Source organism: Triturus cristatus, chromosome 10 (genome assembly GCF_964204655.1).
Source record: "Triturus cristatus chromosome 10, aTriCri1.1, whole genome shotgun sequence".
NCBI classification, from domain to species: domain Eukaryota; kingdom Metazoa; phylum Chordata; class Amphibia; order Caudata; family Salamandridae; genus Triturus; species Triturus cristatus.
In genome coordinates this window covers 621602447-621626492 of record NC_140593.1, presented here as the reverse complement: position 1 = coordinate 621626492, position 24046 = coordinate 621602447, and the positions used below count along the sequence as shown (strand labels likewise).

The window sequence follows — 24046 nt, the reverse complement described above, 5'->3', positions numbered from 1 at the left end:
GGTATTGCTACCTCTCGGGGGGAGGCCAGTAATTCAGGCCAGTCCTCGTCGGTCGTTTCCCCCAAGTCCACCTCCCAGCTAGCCCGTAGTTTCTGCATTGGATCGGCCCGGTTATTAATTAGTTTCTTGTATGTCCGGGAGATAGCCTTACGGTCCATTGGGTCCAGCAACAACCTGTCTTCCAAAGGCAAGGAGTCCGGGAGGGGGGTGTCTGTGGGGAGGGCACTGTCTATAGCATGGCTAATCTGAAGATATCAGAAATGTTCTGACGGTGCGAGCTGATATTTGAGTTGGAGTTCCGCAAATGACGCCTTCTTGCCTTTGATCCATACATCCCCTACTGTAGAGATACCGATTATGTCCCATTTATCGAACCCTGCACAAGCGCTCAGTCGTCCCAAGATGTCGGGTTCCCATAGGGGGGTGGCCTTCGTTAGACGCCCATGCCATCCCATCCGCCGTTGGATCCCATGCCACACTTCTACTGTTTGGGCCGTACGGCCAGTCAAGCCTAGTTTTTTAGGGTTTGAGTATAGCGCTCTGTTATAGCTTCCCTTTCCCATTAGCCACAGATCGATACGGAAGTTGGGGTCAGCCTGGGATCCGAACACCCACCTGTTCATGGCAATCAGTTGTGATGCCTGGTAGTAAAGGCGCATGTCTGGTAGTCCGATGACTCCATCGTACCATCCCATGGTGAGTTTATTTATGGCGATGCGAGGCGGTCCGTTCTCCCATAACAAGTTTCTAATTGCTACCTGGATCTGCAAAAAGTAGGTTTCGGGGATCGGGATGGGAGTGATTTGCAGGGCGTAAAGAAAGCGTGGCAGGGCAAGCATCTTGAATAAAGACGCCCGACCTAAAAGTGTAAGGGGTAACGTCTTCCAGTGGACGACGTCTGATTTAAACCTCTGTAATGGGGCCGACAGGTTCCGGTCATAAAACATGGCTGTGTCCATTGTTATAAAGATGCCGAGGTATTGGAAACCCTATGTTGCCACCGGTATGGTGTATCCCTGGGGACTTTGCGGTGGGTCACCCCAGATGGAGTACATCTGGGATTTGGACCAGTTGATCTGGTAGCCGGAGTGGGCCCCAAAGATGCAGAAAATGTGGAGAACATGGCGGAGCGCGCGCGCCAGGGAGGCGAGATAAAGTAAAATGTCATCCGCATATAATGAGATGCGGTCTTCATGTTCTTCCTTCCATTTAAAGTCTCTGATTTCAGGGTCCCCCCTGATCCAGACCGCTAGTGGCTCAAGGGCCAGGGCAAAGAAGTGGTGACAATGGACAGCCCTGTCTTGTACCGCGGCCAAGGGGGAAAGAGCCCGAACGGTGATTGTTCACTGAGACGTGGGCAGTGGGAAGGTTATATAAGAGTCTGATCCATCTGATCAACTTAGGCCCAAACCCCACGCGAGCCAGGCCCGCAAAGCGATACTCCCAGGCCACAGTGTTGAATGCCATTTTGGCGTTGAGCGCGAGCAAGATCGCTTCCTCTTTTATTGTTGCCACGCGACCCAGTGCCCCGTGGACACGGCGTAGGTTATGTGCAGTATTGCGGCCCGGCATAAATCCCAACTGATCAGGGTGGAACAGGTCAGTGAGATACGGAAGTAGACGGTTGGCCAACAGTTTAGCCAAAATTTTGGCCTCCACAGTGATCAGGGAAATGGGTCGGTACGACGTGCACTCATCCGCTGGTTTACCGGGCTTGCGGATGACTACTATGGTGGCAGTGCGGATATCAGCTGGGAGGAGGCCAGTCTCATAGCACTCGTTATACAGATTCAATAAGTTGGGAGCGAGCTTCATAGCCATGGGTTTCAGGAGCTCAATCGGGAGCCCATTGGGGCCCAGAGCCTTGCCGGCTTGGATATCTTGAATGGCTTTTTGGATCTCCTCGACCGAGATATCTGCCTCCAGGGCCTCTTTCTCTTGCTGGGAGACACATTGCACCTCAATATTGGCAAGGAGTTCTGCCGCCCATGGTGCTCGTGAATGCTGTTCATAGTATTTCGCGAATGTTTCCGCAATGTTCTGGGGGTCAGTGGTCAGTACGCCCTTTAATCGCGCCCACCCAACTCGCCGATTGTTCCTTACATTCCAGCCATGCCAAAAGTTTGCCGGTGCGCTTGCCCTGCTCATATATTCTATGACAGGTGACAAGAGCACGCCGGTTGGCGTCCTCTAAGAGCAGTTGTCTATAATCTTGTCTCTTAACATTGAGTGTATGTTGAGTATCATGGTCCGTGTTCTGCGAGGTGGCTCGTTCAAGATGTAAGATCTTCGTTTCCAACTCACTTACTCGCCGGTTGCGTTCAGCCCTGTGCCCCACTATCATCGACAATGCTCTCCCCTTTATCACTGCCCCATATGCTCCCCAGAGTGTTATCGCTGACTTCACGGACCCTGTGTTTTCCTCAGAGTAGTAGTCAGTGTTTTGTCGTAAGGCATCTCTAATGTGTGGGATTTTTAGCAACCAGGGCTGGATCATAATGGGGCCTGGTTGCACAGCTCGGTGAGCCCCGAAGAGTGATGTGACCGGGGAGTGATCTGATATTCCCCGCGCAAGGCAAGCGGAATCTGTGAAGTGCTGAATGTGCTGTGCCTGGGTAAACAGGTAATTAAGCCGTGAGTGACTGCCATGGACACCAGATTGGAAAGTGAAGAGTGTGTCTTGAGGGTGTGACCATTTCCAGATGTCTACCAGCCCCAGGGCGTCAGTAAAGTTGTGCAGTTGCGAGCCGTGCGGAGCATCACGTCTAGGTGGAGAGCGGTCCATGTTACCATCTAATGTCAAGTTAAAGTCGCCACCCATCACCAGTGCACCCACAGGTAAGCTCACTAATAGCGCCCCTATATCTGCTAGTGTCATGTGTTGGAGGCCCGGTGGGGCATATACCGAGATCACGTTAATGACCCTGCCCTCCCAGCTGCCTGAGCAAGCAACATATCTGCCCTGTGGTTCAGTCCACGTAGTATGAATCCCATAAGGGGCAGCCCTTTCGAAGGAGGATCCCCACCCCTCTGGACCCTGAGGTAAAACCTGAGTGCGCTGCCATACGATACCCCTTTCTGTCCAGGGCCTTCCAGGAGTTACCTAAGAGGTGGGTTTCTTGGAACAACACTATGTCCAGTCGCTAACGGTGGATATATTGTAGCACTATACCCCGTTTGATTTTGTCCACCTAATCCGTTGACATTCCATGTCATTTTTTTTTTTTTTTTGAAAACCTTTATTAACCATAGTTGCATCAATTGGCAATGTACAGTTCTGCGCCAGAGTATCAGGTCGGCAATGTTCGAACACATACAGTCAAATGATTAAACACAGCCGTTTAGCCGACAACCCGGAGGTCCGGCGGCGGAGTTCAGCTGAACATAGATATAGGATTCAGGTGTGTGCATTGCGTATAAGCGAAGCGATGGTGCTTTTCTGGTATGTGTCGCGTCGTTTCTCAGCTAAAGCGCATTGTCTGCGTGTGAGGGGGGCGCTGTGTAGCAGCCCGCTGCGCAGCATTGTCAGCTAGCCCCTAGGGTCACAGGAGGATGTGTGCTGGGTGCTGGGTTGTCTGTCAAGTGCCCTGATTTGTGGGCATCGGAGTCCCGGTGGCCCGCGTGTAGCGTGGGTTGGAGCGCGACAAGGAGGTTGCAGCATAGCTCGCAAGGATGCACGTGGCGACCGTTGTTGTGATGGAACACGTGCTCTGCTAGGGAGCGTAGCCAGTCGCCGAGCTGTTCCCCGGGTGTGCAACATAAACTTAGGGATCAAGGCCAGGGTCGAGAACTCGGGTGGGGGCTAGAATAAGAGGGGTGAGGGGGGGGGGGGGGAAAAGTGGAGATCCGCTTGCAGCAGTGTGTGAGGAGATAGGGGCTGTCCAGCGGGGCGAAACCGGGCCGCCCGGGGAGCGCGTCGAGTGGCCGGTCGCGGGGGGGGGTCACTAGTGTGCGCGCCCTCTCGAGCAGCAGCGGCGGGTTGACATTCCATGTCATGAGGCTAAGTCCCTGACTTCTTGCCATAAGACCCCAACAGTAGTGTGATGGAGTGAGCGGAGTGACTATGGTGAAGAAGCCCCTCAGCGACTACTTTGTGTGCCGCGCCTGTTGTGTTACAGCGCCCCATGATAGTGTCGGATGTGACATTAGTAATCTGAGCGTCAGTACCAGTCATGATGTCCTGATATAAAATGCCATCTCGTACTGCTGCATTAAAACAATGAAAAACAACTCCCCAACAAAACCAACTCGAGCAAACCCAGAGTCGTAAAAACGTACCCCCCTCAGGTAAGGGAACATAAAGAAAAAAACATCTCAGTAACGGTGCAAGTTAGGCAAGCAAACACCCAGTGTCCCCAACAATGACCCGTGATGACATTGCGCCAGACGGGTAGTCCCTTCCCACATCCTGAGTCACACCCATTAGTATCTCCATTGGATGGTTAGACTTACGAGTTCGTCACAAGATGTGATCTGTGGAGCTTCGATGGATCAATATGAACAACACACCATCTTACCAGCGTCTAGAATTAGTGTCCCCCTGTGTGACCCTGGGAATCAGAGTCTGAGTTTGGAGGAGATCGTCTCTGCTGACGCCAATCTTCGGCCTTATCAGCCACCGAGAGTCCCTTTTTTTTTTTTCTTGTCCACCATGCGCCAGCCCTCCAGCCAGTCCCATGCATCTTCAGGGCGCGTGAAGAACCATGATTTCCCATCGGCCTCCACATGCATCTTGGCGGGGAACATCATTCGGTATTTAACTTCCTGGACTCGGAGAGCCCTTTTCACCTCCAGGAAGCTGCGTCTTTGTTTCTGAACTTTTAGTGTAAAATCGGAAAAGAACATAATTTTGCTGTTTTCGACAATAAGTGGCGGGCCGCTCTTGCAGTTTGAAGAATGGTTTCAGTGTCGCCAGTCAGTTCTTTGGTCACGCTCTCCACCGTGCCCAGGCGGTCAGTGATTTTCTTCATGTTCTCGCGAATCAGCCCCACATCAGTGGCAACGGTGTCAATCCTTGCTTCGAGGGACGTTTTATCAGCTGTGATCGCATGAAGAAGGTCTTTATTCGTGGGTTCCGCCTTGTCGTCCGAGGTCGGCACATCGTCCCGCTCACCGCTCTGTTGTTTTTGCCAGGCAAATTTCTCAAGTTTAGTTTGTGCCGCCGTTCTGTTGCTCCGTCCGGATGCCATGGTCACAGCCCCAGGTGGTACCACCCGGCCTCTGAGCGCAGCCGCTACTCTCCGCCGCCCGCAGTGGAATGTGCCACCCGGCCTGTCGGCTTCCGCGGAATGCACCCCAACCAGGGGGACAGTCCACCGAGACTGTAACGTCAAGGGAGCTGTGGCGGTCTCACCAGACTCGTACACCAGCCAAAGGGGCCAGGATAGAGCAGACCCTCACCCCTACCCTCTCTATGTCGACTTCACCTTTGCGACGCTTGCTGTACCAGTCATCAACCTGGCCCGGGGAGGCAAACGTGGAAGCCCGGTGATCTGTGGCAGCGTTGGATCGTTCAGGGGCGCGGCGTGGAGAACTGCAGTCATAGGCAACTCTGCAGGCCGCCCGGGACTCAGTCACAGCGTGCGCCCGGAGTCCGTCATCAAGCGGGGTGCAGGGAGCTGCGGGCCTCCACAGCAGGTTCTGGCACTGTGCGGTTGGGCAGTGTAGTAGAGGAGCTGGGCGCACACCTGGATCCAGGCGCCTCAGTGGGTCCCGGTCTATTATGGATGGGCCTACCTCCGGTATGCAGGCAAGGGCCGCCCAATACAAGGCAGGAATCGGTGGGTCTCTGTCTGGGGCCCTCGCACGCCGCCAAGGGTCCGGGTGTCGGTAGCACCGGGTCCGCAGCCACAGGGCATCCGGCGGGACCCGTGTTGCTTGGAGTGGGCCCTTTCAGAGAGCAGGGCAGGTGTCGCCGCAGCGCCACTCACCAGGGAGGCCCGGCCGGGTCCCCCTCTCACCGGCGGGGTCTCCGCTGCATCTACTCAGGTCCGGCCATACTTAAAGCTGCAGGGCTCTGCTGGTTCGCACCGGGCCCAGTCGCGGCACCGGCGCAGGCATCTCGCCCCGTATTTCTGGCCCCAGGGGAGACAGGCCGCAGCCACGGCCTCGCGCAGTCCCGCTCCCCGGCCGAGGCGCGCCCCCTTCAGCTAGGCTGCCGGCGAGGACGCGGTGTATGGAGCTCCTCTCCGGCGCCGCCACCAATCAGCACCAAACTCGCCTGCAATGTCGCCAGGAGCCCCCGGACTGTGGGGAAAGCCTCAGGGTATGGGTCGGGTCAGCGGGACTTCGTAGAAACAGGATAATTCGGGAGTGGCGCTCCAGAGCTGAGCTGCTGAGCGGCCATTCCCGTCGACAGCTAGCCACGCCCTCAGTTAATTGTTAATGGGTTTCAAAGATAAAAGGGGGTCCCAAGCGCATTTTTCCACCAATACCTTTTCCGTGAACTATGGTATTTGGCGTAGCACGAAAACTGCTGAATGGGTTTACATCAAATTTATACATTATGATGCAGAGATAATGCTTTTTTGGTCCGGTGATTAAGTAGGGTAAGTCATTTTTAAGTTATACGGCAGTTAAACCTAGTAATATCTGTCACCACGGTAATTTTACGTAATTTCAAAACATTTTGTGAAACTACCATGGTACATGGCTGAAAACTTATTTCAGAATATATTAAAAAATATATAAATACATTTCCCTACTGATTTACCACTTTAAAAAAGTGATGATAAGTAGGGACCTACTACTTAGCTATATCTCAGGCTCTAACACTGAACACAGCCAAGGTGTAGTATAAACAATATGGCTACTTTTCATTCTCTAAAACAGCTATTACCCAGTTATATACTGGCTTGTCATCACTATGTACCACTATAATACTGCAAAGTTATCAAGGTATACCAAGGCACAAAATATAATTAAGGCTGTGCTGTATTATTGGATTGCTGTACCCTTGTTTCACTAATGGTGTGGCATGGGACAATCAATACTTAAGTCAGATTTCAAAAGGAACGCAAGGCCACCATGCCTAGCCCTGTGGTGATTGGTAAACCTGGAGAAATTGCAAGGCATCGCAATTTGCTGTTTTGGGTTACTCTGCATACCATAATCTACACTGTTACTAAATTTCCCGAACATTTGTATGCCAAGCCACTCCACTATACACTATTCCACTATACAGCACTCCACTCTACGCCTCTCCTCTGTATGCTACACTATTTCACTTGGTGCCAGTCCACTGTCCACCACTCCACTGTAAGCTATTCCGCTATATGCCACTCCACTGTACGCTTTGTCACTCTACGCCGCTCCAGGGTATGGCACTCTGCTCTATGCTACTTCATTCTATAATATATGATTGGACCCCCCTTTAATGTGCTCCACTTCACGGTATGCTATTACAGTCTACCCCATGCCACTATATACCACTACAGTCTACACCATTCCATTATATGCTACTCCACTGTACGCTACCTCACTATACATTAGTACACTCTACACCACTCCACTGTACAGCACTTTGCTCTACGCCACTCCACTCTACACTATTACGCTGTACCCAAGTCCACTCTACGCCAGTCCACTCTAAGCTATTGCCTTGTATAGCATGCAACTCTACGCCTCTTCAGTGTACCCCACTCCATTGTATGCCACTCTGCTATACACTACTACAGTATATTCCTTTCCACTTTATGCTATTCCACTGTATGTCACTCGACTGTACGCTATTACACTATACGCTATTACTTTCTGTCACTCCAGTCTACGCTACTCCACTCTATGCTATTCCACTTTATGCCACTTCACTGTACACTACTCCACTCTACCCCACTCTACTCTATCCCACTCCAGTATACTCTCCTCCACTTTATATAACTCCACTCTACAAAACTCTATACACTCTACTCTATCACCGTACACTCCACTGTCCAAATTTGCACTCAACTCTGCGCCTGTACAGTCTATTGTACAACACCGTACTCCACTCTATGATAGTTTCCTACACTAGACGACACAGCACTGCACTCTGCTATATGAGACACTACAGGTTCGAGGCATATGAGCTGCAGATTGTACACTTAGCATAGGTCGCCATCTGGTGTTGGGCCCGGATGTTTGCAGTTTGTTTTTCTTCTTGGACAGTCTTTGGAAGTCACGAGTTTGGTGACTCCTCCTTCGGTCCGTACTGCGCATGGGCTTCGGCTCCATCCTCAGATTGTTTTTTTCCGCCATCGGGCTCGGATGTGATACTTCGTGCTCCGGCTTCGAACTTCTACGGTTCCAGCCTCGACGGAAAATCCTCGATTCTTCGAGTTCCTTCATCATCTTCATCTCTCGAAGCGGCACTTTCTCCATCCCGTACATCGACACCGGCCTTCGGGCCCTCCGCGACTCCGGTCCCGGCCGATGGAAAGGACTCCGTTCAAAAAGTGCCCAAAATGTGGGTCTAAATTTCCCCACACCGACCTCCATCAGGTGTGTAACCTTTGCCTCTCTCCGGAACACGAGGCCAGAGACTGCCCCGCCTGCAAGTCTTTTCGATCGAAGAAGACCATCCGAGATCGAAGAGCTCGACGCACCATGGCGCACTCATCCTCTGCAGCTCCACCGGACATCTTCGGAGACGACGCCGAAGCTTCGGGGCAAACACACACCGAGCAGGAGGAAGACGTCGTCAGCGCTTCCGAGGCCGACGACTCCGACGTGGAGGACATTACACCAGCGCAGCGGGCCGTGAGTACTATGCCCCTTCCTACCCCCATGCCGAAAACCAAAGAGACTCAGGTTACTCCCTCGCCTGCCGGCCTGGGCAAAACCAAAACCAAAACTTCGATCACCCCACCTTCGGGCCCGGTGTCGAAGCTCCCAAAGTCTCATGGCAGCTCGGGATCGAGCCAGCCGACACCCGGTGCCGAAAAACAGCATCCGGCACCGAAGACTGCAAAATCCAGCTCGACTCCGAAACCACCGGTGCCGAAGCCTGGACACTCGGTGCCGACCAAACACAAACACAAATCTGTCGGCACCGATGCTCCGGCGCCGAAACATCATTCGACGCCGAAACACCCGGAGACCTCAAAAAAGCATGGCGCACACAGACCATCGAAACCCCCGGTTCCGAAATCACCGGTGCCGACAGACGACTCGACACCATTGGCTCTGTTTACACCAGACCCTTTACAAAAGACTTTGTCCAAAGATCCAAAGACTGGGCTTTTGACTTTAACTACCAAGAAAAGACGCCTTGATGCTCCGGCTCCTCCTCCTCCACCCAAACGGAAGGACTCTGCTACTTCTCCCCTCAGAGTGCCCTCCCCACCACCGCCTCCCCTACCCCCTCCACCTCCTCCACCGCCTCCACCTCACAGGTCTCCGCCACCTGTACCTCACTACGATCCGACCCCATCCCCAGATCCGGATGATGGGGATCCGGACAATTACCCGGCGGACGCCCCAATGGATCCCACTCCACCAGGGACCCCAGATCCATGGGAGGATTACAATAACCCTGATATACCCAATGTACCTCAGGACGACCTATACCCATCAAGACCGTCTCCTCCAGAGGACTCCTTAGGGTTTCACCATTTAGTGCAGAGAGCAGCACACTACCATGGGGTGGACATGCACAGTGAACCAGTAGAAGAAGACTTCCTACTGGATACATTTGATATACAAGACAAATCCACTTCCATTTTACCCATGCTTAAGGGTGTCACCAAGCACGCTACAGAGGTGTTCAAAGACCCTGTCAGAGCCAGAGTACTGAACCCTAGAATAGAGAAGAAGTATAAGGCGGCACCCACAGACCCTGCTTACATCAAGGGCCCTGCTCCCCTAGATTCCCTAGTTGTCTCCACAGCTAGAAAGCGGGCTAACTCCCAATCCTCAGGAGATGCCCCACCGCCAGACAAAGAATCTAAACTTCTGGACGCGTCTGGTAAACGCACCGCCTCCCAAGCTGCAAACATGTGGCGCATTGCAAACACACAAGCACTGCTTGCGCGATATGATAGAGCACACTATGACGAACTAGAGGCTCTTATGCAGCACCTTCCAGAAAAATACAAGCACAAGGCTCATGACCTGATACAGGAGGGTAAACTAATTACAAACACCTCCATTAAGTGTGCCCTCGATGCAGCCGACACTGCTTCTAGGGCCATAAATACCAGTGTCCTTCTTCGTCGCCACGCCTGGCTCAGGATCTCAGGGTTCAAGCCTGAAGTCCAGGCATCCATACTCAATCACCCCTTTGACCAGGAAACACTCTTTGGGCCAAAGGTAGACGAAGCGCTCGAAAAGATGAAGAAAGACACAGACACAGCAAAGTCTATGGGGGCACTCCAAACACAAGCCTCCAAACGTTCCTTTCGACGCTCGTCCTTTCGTGGCACAGGCAGAGGCTCCTCCACCGATAACGCCTCTACCTCCTACAAGTCCCCTCCTCAAAATACCTTTTCAAAGGGCAATCAGAGAGGTGGTTACAGGGGTAACAACAATAAGGGCAGGGGCAAAACCAACAACACCCGTTCTGCCACCCCCCCCCCGCACAATGACTCCCCTCCGCTCCCCCCAGACCATTCCACTCCGGTCGGGGGCAGACTACAAAACTTTATCCACGTATGGGAGTCCATAACATCGGACAAATGGGTGACCCAAATCATTCGGTCAGGGTACTGTCTCGAACTAACATCTACCCCACCCAATATCCCACCAAGGCACCGTCCAATGTCTCAAGAACATTCCACACTGCTCAAACAAGAGGTACTCTCACTCCTCCAAAAACACGCTATAGAGCAGGTCCCCGTCAATCAACAAAATCTAGGGGTCTACTCCCTATATTTTTTAATACCAAAGAAAGACGGGACCCTCAGACCCATTCTCGACCTCCGGCCTCTAAATGCCTACATACATTCAGACCATTTTCACATGGTCACCCTACAGCAAGTCCTCCCACTCCTCTGCCAGGGAGACTTTCTCACAACCTTGGATCTGAAAGACGCATACTTTCACATTCCAATACACCCCTTTCACAGGAAATACCTCAGGTTCGTGGTGGACGGGCAACATTACCAATTCACGGTTCTCCCCTTCGGGGTCACCACCGCACCACGGGTGTTTACCAAATGCCTAGCAGTAGTAGCAGCACACCTCAGACGTCAACACATTCACGTCTTCCCTTACCTGGACGACTGGCTGATAAAAGCCGCGTCCTACGACCAATGTGTGCAACATACAAACAGCACCATCCAACTGCTCCACCAGCTAGGCTTCACGGTGAACTACCAAAAGTCCCACCTCATACCATCTCACACAAAGCAATATCTCGGGGCCACTATAGACACCTCCAAGGGTATTGCCTATCCAAACTCAGCCAGAATCACAAGCATTCAAGTCTTACGCAAAACATTCCTTCCTCAACACTCTCTTCCAGCAAGAGTGTTTATGAAGCTCATAGGAATGATGGCGTCTTGCATCTTCATAGTGCCCCATGCAAGACTCCACATGCGTCCACTTCAAGAGTGCCTAGCACAACAGTGGAACCAGGCCCAGGGTCAGCTGACGGATCTGGTGTTGGTGGACGGCCGCACACATCACTCTCTGCAGTGGTGGAACACCACAAACCTTTCCAAAGGGCGACCGTTCCTGGACCCGGTTCCTCAGGTGATTCTAACAGCGGACGCATCGCTCTCCGGCTGGGGAGCGCACCTCCTACACCTCACCATGCAAGGTCTATGGACGCCACAGCAAAAATCGCTCCACATCAACCACCTGGAGCTCTTGGCGATCTTTCTAGCCCTAAAATCTTTCCAAAAACAGATTTCGGGCAAAGCAGTCCTCATTCGCACAGACAATATGACTGCGATGTATTATATACAAAAACAGGGGGGGACACACTCTCCCCAGCTCTCCGGCTTAGCCCAGAGCATATGGAGATGGGCAATTCCCCAAAACATCTTTCTCCTGGCACAGCACGTTCCAGGCGTACAAAACACCATGGCAGATCTGCTCAGCAGACAAACACAACAACTACACGAATGGGAACTGCATCCACAAGTTCTTCACCCATTCTTCCAACAGTGGGGGCATCCTCAGATAGACCTCTTCGCCACCCACGAAAACAAAAAATGCCCAAGCTTCGCCGCCAGATACCCACACCCATTGTCCAAGGGCAATGCGATATGGATGAACTGGTCAGGCAGATTTGCATACGCCTTTCCACCTCTCCCACTAATTCCATTAGTGGTCAGGAAGCTACAACAGCACTCCCTCACACTCATTCTGGTAGCTCCGACGTGGGCCAGGCAGCCGTGGTACACCACGCTACTACAACTGTCAGTGGTACCACATCAAAAACTGCATCTATCCCCATGCCTCCTAACCCAGAACCATGGAGAAATCAGGCACCCGGACCCAGCTCAGCTCAACCTGGCGATCTGGCTCCTGAAATCCTAGAATTCGGATACCTTAACCTTCCCCCTGATTGCATGAACATCATCATGGAAGCCAGACGTCCTACCACTAGAGCATGCTATGCCGCAAAGTGGAAAAGATTTGTAATTTACTGCCGTAACAATACAATCAACCCTCTAGATGCATCCATACAGCACATCATATGCTATCTGCTCCATCTTCACAGGTGTAACCTGGCATATTCATCCATACGCCTACACCTAGCAGCGATCGCTGCTTATCTACAAAACAGACAGCATTTATCACTCTTCAGAGTGCCCGCTATTAAAGCCTTCATGGAAGGCCTTAAACGCGTAATTCCTCCCAGGGCACCACCTTCCCCTGTATGGAATCTAAATTTAGTTCTTACACGTCTAATGGGTCCGCCCTTCGAACCAATGCACAAATGTGAGCTACAGTTTCTCACCTGGAAAACAGCTTTCCTTGTAGCTATCACTTCCCTTAGAAGGGTTGGTGAAATACAAGCGTTCACCATACAGGAACCCTACATACAAATGCATCACAGCAAGGTCATACTTCGCACAAATCCGAAGTTTCTGCCCAAAGTCATTTCCCCCTTCCACCTCAATCAATCAGTGGAATTACCTGTCTTCTTTTCGCAACCCCAATCTGTTGCAGAAAGGGCCTTACACACACTTGATGTAAAAAGGGCGTTACTATACTACATACAAAGAACGCAACCCTTCAGGAAGACTAAACAATTGTTCGTTTCCTTCTCTCCACCACATAAAGGCAACCCCATTTCAAAATCAGGGATAGCTAGGTGGATTGTAAAATGCATACAAATTTGCTATCAAAAGGCAAAGAGAACATTATCTGTTCCCCCTAAAGCCCACTCTACAAGAAAGTTAGGGGCTTCTATGGCTTTTCTAGGGAATATACCCTTAGATGACATCTGCAAGGCAGCCACATGGTCTACACCGCACACCTTCACAAAACACTACTGTGTAGATGTGCATTCCAAGCAGCAAGCTAGGGTGGGCCAGGCTGTACTAAAGACACTTTTTCAAACAGCTGCAACGGATACCGGTGGTCGCCGCTAAGGTTGGGTACTGCTATGTAATCTATGCTAAGTGTACAATCTGCAGCTCATATGCCTCGAACGGAATATGCTACTTACCAGTATGCATCTGTTCTTGGCATGTAGAGCTGCAGAGTTGTACACGCCCACCCGCCTCCCCGGCTACCTGTATCCGTTCCAGTACATCTTATTTAGATACAACACATGGGTTTCTCACTGTTATTACTACGCTCCATCATTTCCCTATTGGCGAAAAACAATCTGAGGATGGAGCCGAAGCCCATGCGCAGTACGGACCGAAGGAGCAGTCACCAAACTCGTGACTTCCAAAGACTGTCCAAGAAGAAAAACAAACTGCAAACATCCGGGCCCAACACCAGATGGCGACCTATGCTAAGTGTACAACTCTGCAGCTCTACATGCCAAGAACAGATGCATACTGGTAAGTAGCATATTCCTTTCCTTGACTGCGCTAAGCCACTTCCGTGTATGCCACCCCACTGTATGCTAATCCACCATACCCTACCCTTCTCCACTCTTCGCCACTCCACTCTACTCCATATCACTGTCCGCTATTCCACTCTATGCCACTCCACTCTTCTATACTTCACTATACAGTATTCCACTGTACGCTATTCCACTGTCTGCTGCTCCACTCTATGCCGCTCCATTTTATGACCCTCTCCTCCACTCTATACAACTCCACTCTATAAAAGTCTACCACACTTCATGGCACTCTGTAACATTGTACTACACTCTATCCCCGTTCACTCCACTGTCCAACTCTATACTCCACTCTATGCCAGTACACTCCAATGTACAACCCCTATCCACTATACAGCACTTTCTAATGTACAAGACACCACTCCAATTTATAACTGTTTATTCCCTATGCTACAGCAGTACACTCCATTTCATGGCACTCTACCATATCCCAATACACTACTGTACTTTTCTCCACACACCGTTACGCCACTCCAATCGACTCTACTCTACTGTACAAGACTTTACCTCACTCTACACTTCTATACAACAATCCACTCCATGCTGCTCCACTGTTCCGCACACTACTGTACTCTATGCAACTCCACTCTACTACACTGTATGCCACTCTCTGACATTCTACTCCTGTCTATACCCTTTCATTCCACTATAAAACACTGTACTATACTGTATGCCACTGTTCAACACTCTACGATACTCTAGTCTACTATGCAACACGGTATGCAACACATTGTATACCATTGCACCCCACTTTACTGCATTCTAATTTAATACAGTACTCCACCCTACTCCACTGTATGCCACTCCACTCTCCCCACTCAATGCCACTGTACTCTATAGCGCTGTATGCCAATTCACCGTACCACTCTCTACAACACTGTACTGTACACCACTCCACTCTGCAAAAATCATGTAGACTGTATGCCACTGTACTCTACTATAGTCTGCATCTCTACTGTACAACACTACACTCTACTATACGACATGGTACTCCAATTTATCACACATTACTCGACTGTATGCTGCGCCACTCAACTCTACTGCCCTCCATGCCACTAAAGTCTATGCCAAGCCACTCCACAGCACTTTACTCCACTCTATACTGCCCACTCGAGTGTACTCCACTTCTCTATACTCAACTCTACTACACTTTATCCCACTCTGCTCCACTGTACTATACTTAGCACTGTCCAACACTCTATTACACTGTATGGATGCCACTCTACAACACTGTACTACACTCTATGCCTCTCTACTCCACTCTATGGCCATCCGCTCTACACCACTGTACAACACTGTATGACCCTCGACAACACGCCACTCAACTTCTCTCTACGATGCGCACTCCACTATATGACACAGAACTCCACTCTGACACTCTCCTCTACTGTACTCTACGACAGTCCACTTGACGATACTCCACTCTGAGACTCTACTTCACCCTACTCCACTCTAAAACACTCTACGACATTCTACTCTACTGTTTGACATGCCATTCTGCGGTAAAACTCGCTGCTCCTGTCTACGATACTTGATTCCACTATATGAGTCACCATGCCACTACACTGTATAACACTTTGCAACACTGTACGATACACTACTACACTCTACTCTTCTCCATTTGATTTCAATCTACAATACTCAAGTCTATGGAAATAGACTTTACCAAACTCTCCTCCACTGTACTGTACGACACTCTACATAACAACTCTCCACTTGTATGTAAAAAAAAATTGAAATTCAATAAAAAAAAACAACAAAGGCTATAGCTTAGTTATAGTTAAGAGAACTTAGGTTCCCTATGCAAACCAAGTTTCAACTATACAAACATAAAAAATTCTCAAGTTATAGTTATAACTTTCACTTACAATTCATCCCCAGTTTGTGTAGCTTAAACTTGGTTTGTAAGGGGAAAATACGTTTTCCTAACTATAACTAAGTTTTAACCTTTGTCTTTTTCATTGAATGAATATATATATATATATATATATATATATATATATATATCTACAGTTACATTTATACCGTACATTTATAATTTACTCACCACCTTTCGAATTACCATAATTGTATTTATTCTTGATATGCAAACCAAACAAACCTTAGGTTCCACTGCTTATACCCTTTCATATTGCACCACTTACATTATGTGAAATCATGGCATTTATAACAAGACTTATGAATTCTCAAATTACATCATTTCTGAGAACACTGTGCATGGTAGATTAGCGAATAATAGTTAATGTTCTATGGCTAGCGAGCTGGCAACACTGTGCACGGAGAAGCATGAGTTATCGTAATTTGAAGGTGGTGCATAAACTTCAAATTCAAAGTATAACTATAAATTTAGAATTTGTAACGTTTGTGTATTTAAAGTTTGGTTTGCATAGAAAGAATAAACAAAGTTTCCCTAACTATAACTTATCCTTAACCTTTGTTGTTTGATTACTTGAGGCTGGCGTATTGGCTAAAGCTTAGGCCAGACCTATAAATGGCATCATTGTCGTTTGCAAAAATGTGAATGGCTCTGTATATAATGTCTACATTGAGTGCAGTGTGTGTACATTGTGAGGTGGTGAGTAGGATGTTGATGAGATTGCTTTGGTATGATGTTCAAGTGTGGTGACCTGGGTGCCAGTGTTTGTAGGAAATGAGTTGGTGGTTGATATAATGCAAGGAAGTGAAAGGATGGGACCATTTGAGGAGGGTGCTGCAGTGTGGGGTTTAGGGTAAAAGTAAGGCATTCAGGTCCTCCGGATCTTGCCAGAATCGGACAGAACGGTCTGTTGTTTGTACAAGCCCGTATCCGAGGGTGCAATGGAGTCAACCCGGATAAGGGAAAGTAGGTCATTAGTAGAATGAGGTAAAGCATTTCACAGATTGCCATATCTTCACAACTCCATCTTCACCGCGAATACCCTAACAGGAAGGACCCTCTTTTTCCTAGAAAGTTTAGGATTTGATCTTATTTCTTCAACCTGCAAATCCGAACCTGTGTTTGGATCTGTTCACGTAGATTCATTCTGAACAGTATGCCCTATGAATATTAACTTATTAGCGGTAAAGATGTGACAGTAACACGGCCATGGAAATCTTAATTGTACATGGTAGTCTGGTACCTCCCTTGAGCAACCATTTTAGTTGTGTGGCATTTTGGTGGTTTCACTGTCGGTGCTTTAGCTTTAGTATTGACATGGCAGAGATTGAACTATATAGCACTACATTTGATGAGTTATTAGAATATAACATTCAGTAATGTAGTACAGCCTCATCTATTATTGAAATATTTTTTTCTTTAAGCCTCTCCCTTCTCTTAATTTCTTTAGGAAAAGTCCTGCAAGTTATTGGTTCATTTGCAATGGCACACACTGGGCGTGTACACAAATGTGTGCATCATGATAATACACTCATTGTGTACTTTACATTTCTTTGCAGATTTTGAGGTCCTTCCGGTAGATCCCAGATGTTGCCCGCAAGCTGCTCACAAAGGTATGTCTCTGTTTGAATCTCTGATACTTACAACGAAAGCTTAAAGAAATGTCCAGCTTAGCTGAGTGTAACTGAGTAAATGTTAAGTTAAAAAGTAATACAGAGCGCTCTGAACTAGATCATCTGTGTCTATTTTTCTGTGGTTGTGGAACATTCTGCTGCACTTGCCAAGATATTTAGCAGTGCTCTAATGAAGTAGGCACATTCTTGCTTCGCTACAGACTAGAGATTTAGTCATTCATTCTGTCTTCAGATTCAACATATGTGGCAAGGAATCTGCAATGGCAGCTTGGCATGGTGGGCCTTCTACTGTGGTTGTGCCACCATGAATCCAGGAGCTGTTTTAGGGGTAAAATGTTTGCTTAGCTAGTAGACCACTTTAAATTTGGTTGTCCAGCTGCTGTTGGAGAGGCATATCTCCCACTGCGCCGGCAGTACTCTGTCCAGACCGCTGAAGTATCAAATTATGTGCTATGCTATTGAATGCAAAAAAGCAGCAACACTACAGAATTGCCTCACTTTTTCTTTCCTTGTGATAAAGTGTCAAATGTCACACATGATCCCCACCAAACATCACACACAGGCACACTGCTCAACACATCATCCTTATGCCTACAGAGAACTAATTGTCTGGTACTCATTACTTTGACATTGGAAGGAAAAAAGGCTGATTCAGCCTGACTGGGATTCACGTCGGTCACCTGCAAATTTCACAGAGGCGTGACTGCTGATGCTAAATGTCCCATCTAGCTTCCTCTGGTTTGTCAGGCGACAACATACACTATTTAAAGAAAAAAAGCATTCTGGTTATGGCTGGTTCAGATGGTATTGTACATACACAAAATAGAAGGGGTAAGAGGTACAGCTCCTTTCCCATCCTCCCTGTTGAAATCGCCTATCAACACAAAATAGGGGAAAGGAGGGAGAGACAGGTGGTACAAGATGTGCACCCGTCTTTTCACAACATTAGTACGGAAAATAAAGGTTTCTTAAAAAACTGCCCTCGCTCACTAGGTAGTGGCATGTTTCATCATAGAGCTGCTACAACATCCCTGCGCTCACCAATGCCTGGGATACAGCAAAGGCAGGGGAAGACAAAAACAAACATAAGTGTGCTGGGATCCTGTGCAGTAAACGTGAGACAGTGTGGTGCTGAATCTAAAAAGGAACTCGGAGATACCTTCTATCAAAATTTATAGTAAGGTTCCCTGGTTTAAGATTTAAAATGTAAATAGGCGGAGAAGGTACTGGGGTAAATTAGGGCCTCGTCTTCTCCTATACTGCTTGTTATGTCGACATGTTTCAACTGTCTAAATCGCCTCAACCGGAGTCATGCCGACCTTCCTCAGGACTAGCGATCCCTGGTGTTTAAGACTCCCTTTCCTGGTTATTTACCAAATCTTCAAGGGTATGTTTATGGTTTCTTTTACAGCTGACTATCATTCCCCAACATGAAACGCCTTCCCAAATTTCTTCTAAATTATCTGGTACTTCGGCTTTATTAGAAAGCCCCACCATCAAACTATCTGTCCCAGTGATGCCCTTGGGAGCCAGATAATCAGAAGGGTCGTCTATGTACAGATTACACACCTTTGATTCATGTGTGGTAATCTACCTAAGGCCATTGGGACGATTTCACCAAAATTCTACAGCTAAATGGAAAGCATCTTCCAGTCCTGCAATCCATGTTCGATATTGCACAGACGGAAGCCCCAAAACAACCATCAATCTACTTTAATACTAATGCTACCTGCACAGTATAGGCAGTGCACCAAGAGCCTTACAGCAGTATTAGCCCTATTGAATTCAGTCATTGTAAATTTAGATCTACACAGTTCTAGAAAGCTCGAGTGCATCATAGGAAACAGTTCACCACAACTCTAATAACGATTTTCAAGAAATTTAACGGAGGCTGTAGAAACCTCCATTCTCCTGTCATTTATAAGAGAAGAATCAACACAATCCACCACTTCTTAATTTCTGAATTATACAACAAGGAAATAGGAAATGCTTGATTGAGCCACAAAAACATCAGTCAGTTAGGAATGGCTCCTTCCTTCCTGTGCAAGTAAAGGTACAAGATTCAGGTTGATGTTTGTTAATTGAAAGAAAAAGCAGCTCTTTGTTTAGGCTGAATGGACTGCTGCTAGACATTCCTCAAAGCTATAGCTAATCTTAATTGGCAAAATGTGACTTACCCAGTACTTGCTGGCCCAAAAGTGTCTCCCACAAAACTCTTCTCAGGGCATAGTTGGCTTAGTTTACTTGTCTGGGTGGAATTCAGCATAACACTTCCACATGTCCATTTCAAAGTTGCTTGTAATGCTACAGCCATGGTGGATCAAAGGATGGCATCATTCTCCCCAGGACCTGCAGCATCACTTTTAAAAGCACTCTGCTGGGATTCGATCAGACCGTAGTCCAGTAGGGCCACTCCATGATGACTGGGAAAGAGAGTGACGGAGAGCTAGAAATACAGCAGTGAGTAAGGGTGAGCAAGTTGCTGCCAGTAGCTTTGTGAAAACTGTGACCTGGAGTTCTATTGCTCCCATCTGAAACTGTAGCCCCCCTTAGCCCTAGCGAAAGGTTTCCAGCACCCAATGCTCTAACTCGCTTCGATTTCCATGATTAAGTACCGGGGCTTCGTGGACTGCCTGAGACGCAGCAAGTAAGGCACAGATTTCTTGGTTCAATCAATTTGGTTATAGCTATGAGCTTAAGACACAATTCAGGCACTTAGGGCCAAATGTATGACCGTTTTTGCATGCGCAAACGGGTTTGCAAACCTGTTTGCGCATGCAAAAACCTATTGAGCCATGGACATAGCCTATTTAGCGAGTTGCAATTTTTTTGCGACTCACTAAATAGGTTTTGCGACTCAGTAGTAGGAAGGAGAGTTCCCTTTCTAATAGCGAGCGCAAGCCCATGTATGAATGTTTTGCGACCCTTGAAGAGGGTGGTAATGCACCCGCAAAAGGGAAGGGGTGCCTAGGGGACCTCCACCACTTTGCAAATGCAGAGGAAAATATTTTTTAAGAGCAGGCAGTGGTCCCAGAGACCACTACCTGCCCTTAAAAAATGAAACGAAAACGTTTCATTTTTTTTCAAAAATGCATTCTGTTTTCCTTTAAGGAAAACAGGCTGCATTAAAAAAAAAAAAAACGCTTTATTTAAAAGCAGTCCCAGACATGGTGGTCTGCTCAGCTCAGCAGGCCACCATACCTGGGAGGGCCTGTCCTTCCCAGTGGGCTCGCAAATTGCGAGAGGCTCATGAATATTGATGAGCCTCGCAATTTGCAACTCCATTGGGAATCGCAAACAGTGTTAAAAATACTGTTGCACATGCAATATAGCGCCTTGCAAATTGCGAGTCGCAAAAAACTCGCAATTTGGGAGGCGCTATTTTGCGCGTCGTACATCTGGCCTCTATTCTTCATAGGAAATTACCCGTTTGCAAAAAATTAAAGGTTTGAATTTGGAGGCATTAAGTTCCCATTTGTGAAAAAGTTTAGGAAACTATCTCCCAGTCAATGTAATATACTTTTGATTTGTTGCTATCAATACAGTTTTTAATTTGCAGAAAGTAGGAGCAGTAACTTTTGGTTGTTAAAAGTAGACACACTAGTGGCTTCCTCCAACAGCTCAGCAGAAACCCTTTTAAAATAAACATTAAAAGGAAAGCAGCAAATCGGAGCCCAAATGCACCAACTTTTGAATGGGGACTCTGTCAGGCACAATGTTTTGAGGCAGATCAGATTAATGCCTTGTTATTTGTATGCAAGTCCAAAATCAATAGTTTTGAGGCTTTTCTTGGACCCTTTTCCCCTTCTATCAGTCGAAGGCCATTTGGGTGGAGTGGCTGATACTTGTCAGGAAATCCCCTTGAGAGGGGTAAAGACCAGGTAGACTTTCACACCTCCCTAGCATGCCCAGGTATGAATTAACTAGCCAACAGAGGCAGGAAAGACGGACCGGCTGTGACCCATGCATCTCTCTTAACTTACTTGACGATAATGTGAATCGGGCACTGATAATTCCTGTCGGGACGGAGGATTATATTATTGAGTTCATGATGACGATACTAGGTAGTAATAACACCCTTTATTAAATATAAAAGCCTCGTTCTAGTGCAGATTATATGAGTGAGCATTAATGCAGAAATAAAAATAGTGATCAAAAGCAAAAGTGTGATACTTGCTATTGTTTTCTTGTATTAGCAACCTATCGGATGGTGTCATTAAGTCAAGTCTTTGATGGAATCAGTCTGTATTGGAACACTCCCTTCCTAGTCTTAGGCTAATGTCTAATATAGTACAAAAATGCCATAATAACGAGTTTCCTAGATTGTCTCTATATACACATACCTTACACTACAGCAAGCTACATCAGTTTCTCTTTTTGTTTTATCATGCTTTGCTTGAGAAAGAGACAGCTAGCACCCACCCATACCTCTACGTTACCTTCAAGTAGACCGTTTGCAGCTTCCCTTCTCCGTATGCAGCCTGAACATCTTATCTCAAGAAGATGCTTGTACATTAAATTTATTTATGATTTCAAAGCATTATTATATGAAAAACAGGATTTGTGAAGTAAGGTCATAAAAAGAAACGTGAAGTTCATGTGCATATATGGCCAAGTGTACTGTACTTTATCAGTCCTGCCAGTGAATGCATAAAATATGAGCAACTGATGCACTATTAACGTATTTCCACACATGACACCACAAAATGAATACAAGCAAATAAATAATTGATAAGATATTTTATTTAAATTGACTACATGAATGCCATGAAGGGCTCCAAAGCAGGGAAAAATGCAAATTGCATGCCACCATGGTCTGACTAATAAAATGTATTACCACTGAAGGGTTCCATTTTGGTTGGTCATTTGTACCTGTGATTTCTGTCTTGTCGTACATCTCACCAGAGACCTAGCACCAGTCATTGTGTAACAAGTAACCTCATCAGTGATACCTTTTAACTGTGCCATAAACTGTCTGAACATTCCCTCCCCCCACCCACCTCCCAAAAACACAATTTGTGTGAAATGAATTATGTATTCCCTGTGTTTCTCATTTACAAACACTTTGCTTGGTTATGAGATTGCTTAATTTTTCAAGAGTGGACATTTTTCTGCTAGTTGTAACAAATGAAGTGAACATGTGCTTTGTTCTGTTCAATGCAGGTTACTTTCTGTACTGAATTGTGCACTTGAAGAATGTGCTGAACAGAATGCTCAACTGGAACTGCAGTTAAGACGCTGTCACCGTCTTCTCAGAGCATGGTAAATCTTGATTAAAAAGGGAGTAGAATAAATCTAAGGAGGACATTCTATTAGCGCACTTTTTTGAGTTGAGTGTATGCGTCCATCCCAGCTGTATTAAGTAAGTTATAGTTATGACCGAAGCAAGCAGGTAGATTGAATGAATGACTGAGTAAAGAAAAGGATAAAAAATCAGACTCTAAAAATAATTGATGAATCCATAGTAATCCCTTTTGCATCCAGGCCTTCCAGTAGAAGGGTTTATTTCGAATGAGCACGTTTTTGTTGTGCCAGATCGTTGAGTTAAGGAAGGAGTCTCTCAGTGTGAGAGAAGGAGTGGGATGTAGGAGAGATTGAATCCAAAAGTTTGGAGGTCAGCTTGATTATGGGAGTGGAGAGGGACTGTCGTTTCCGCGAGAAGGAAAGGTATTCATGAAAGGAGAAGGGATATAAAAATGTACTTTCTATTAAGGTCCAAAGAGGGCATTCTTCTGTGGAGTCAAGCAACCAAAAAGAGGCTTGGCGTAAAAGGAATGCTTTCTGGCATGTTGGAAATTCTGGGAAATTAACTCCTCGCTCTGCTTTGGAGCGAAGCAGTCTAGATAAAGACATTCGGGGCTTCTTGTGATTCCATAAAAAGGAAGAGAGGATGGAATTAACCCTCTTAAAAAGTTTGGCCGAAATGGGAACTGGAATGTTGGAAACAGTATATAAAACTATGGGAGACAACATCATCTTGATGGTATCCAATATACCCCATCAAGATAAATAGAGTGGGTGCCATTTGGTAGTTAATTCTGAGATTTTTTGAATACATCTATTTATGCAGAGTGCTACTGTGTCCTTTATTGAAGAAGTGAAGTGTAATCCTAAATATTTAATATGAGTGAGACTCCAAGTGAAATAAGAGGAGCTAAAGTCTGATTTAAAAGTGTATTTAGTTAAAGGCAGAATTTCACACTTATCGTTATTTAGTTTGTAACCAGAAACGAGGGAGCATGATCTCCCTTCCTTCAAGAAAGCAGGAATTGAGTCATCTGGTTTTGACATAAAAAGTAAAATATCATCCGTATAAGCTGCGAGTTTGATGTGAGAGTTTTATATTTGAAAACCATTTATATTTGGGTTTTGACGTAATTTGGAGAGAAATGGTTCCAAAGCCAAATTAAAAAGGAAAGGGGAGAGAGGGCAACCTTGTCGTACTCCTCTTCCTAAATCGAAGAACGGGGAAATCAGGCCATTAGCACAGACTGCAGCACGGGGATTGGAATAGAGGAGAGATAACAAAGA

General features: G+C 47.2%; 1 protein-coding gene across 2 annotated transcripts in view; it reads left to right on the top strand.

Moving 5' to 3' along the window:
* The window catches only part of TEDC2 (tubulin epsilon and delta complex 2), a 280792-nt gene that overhangs the window by 32179 nt on the left and 224567 nt on the right, over positions 1 to 24046 (top strand). For both annotated transcript variants that reach the window (XM_085632156.1, XM_085632157.1), the window contains 2 exons: positions 17441 to 17494; positions 22679 to 22777. In XM_085632156.1, the coding sequence (XP_085488282.1) occupies positions 17469 to 17494; positions 22679 to 22777 (125 nt within the window). In that variant the 5' untranslated portion in view covers positions 17441 to 17468. The remainder of the gene's footprint in view (positions 1 to 17440; positions 17495 to 22678; positions 22778 to 24046) is intronic.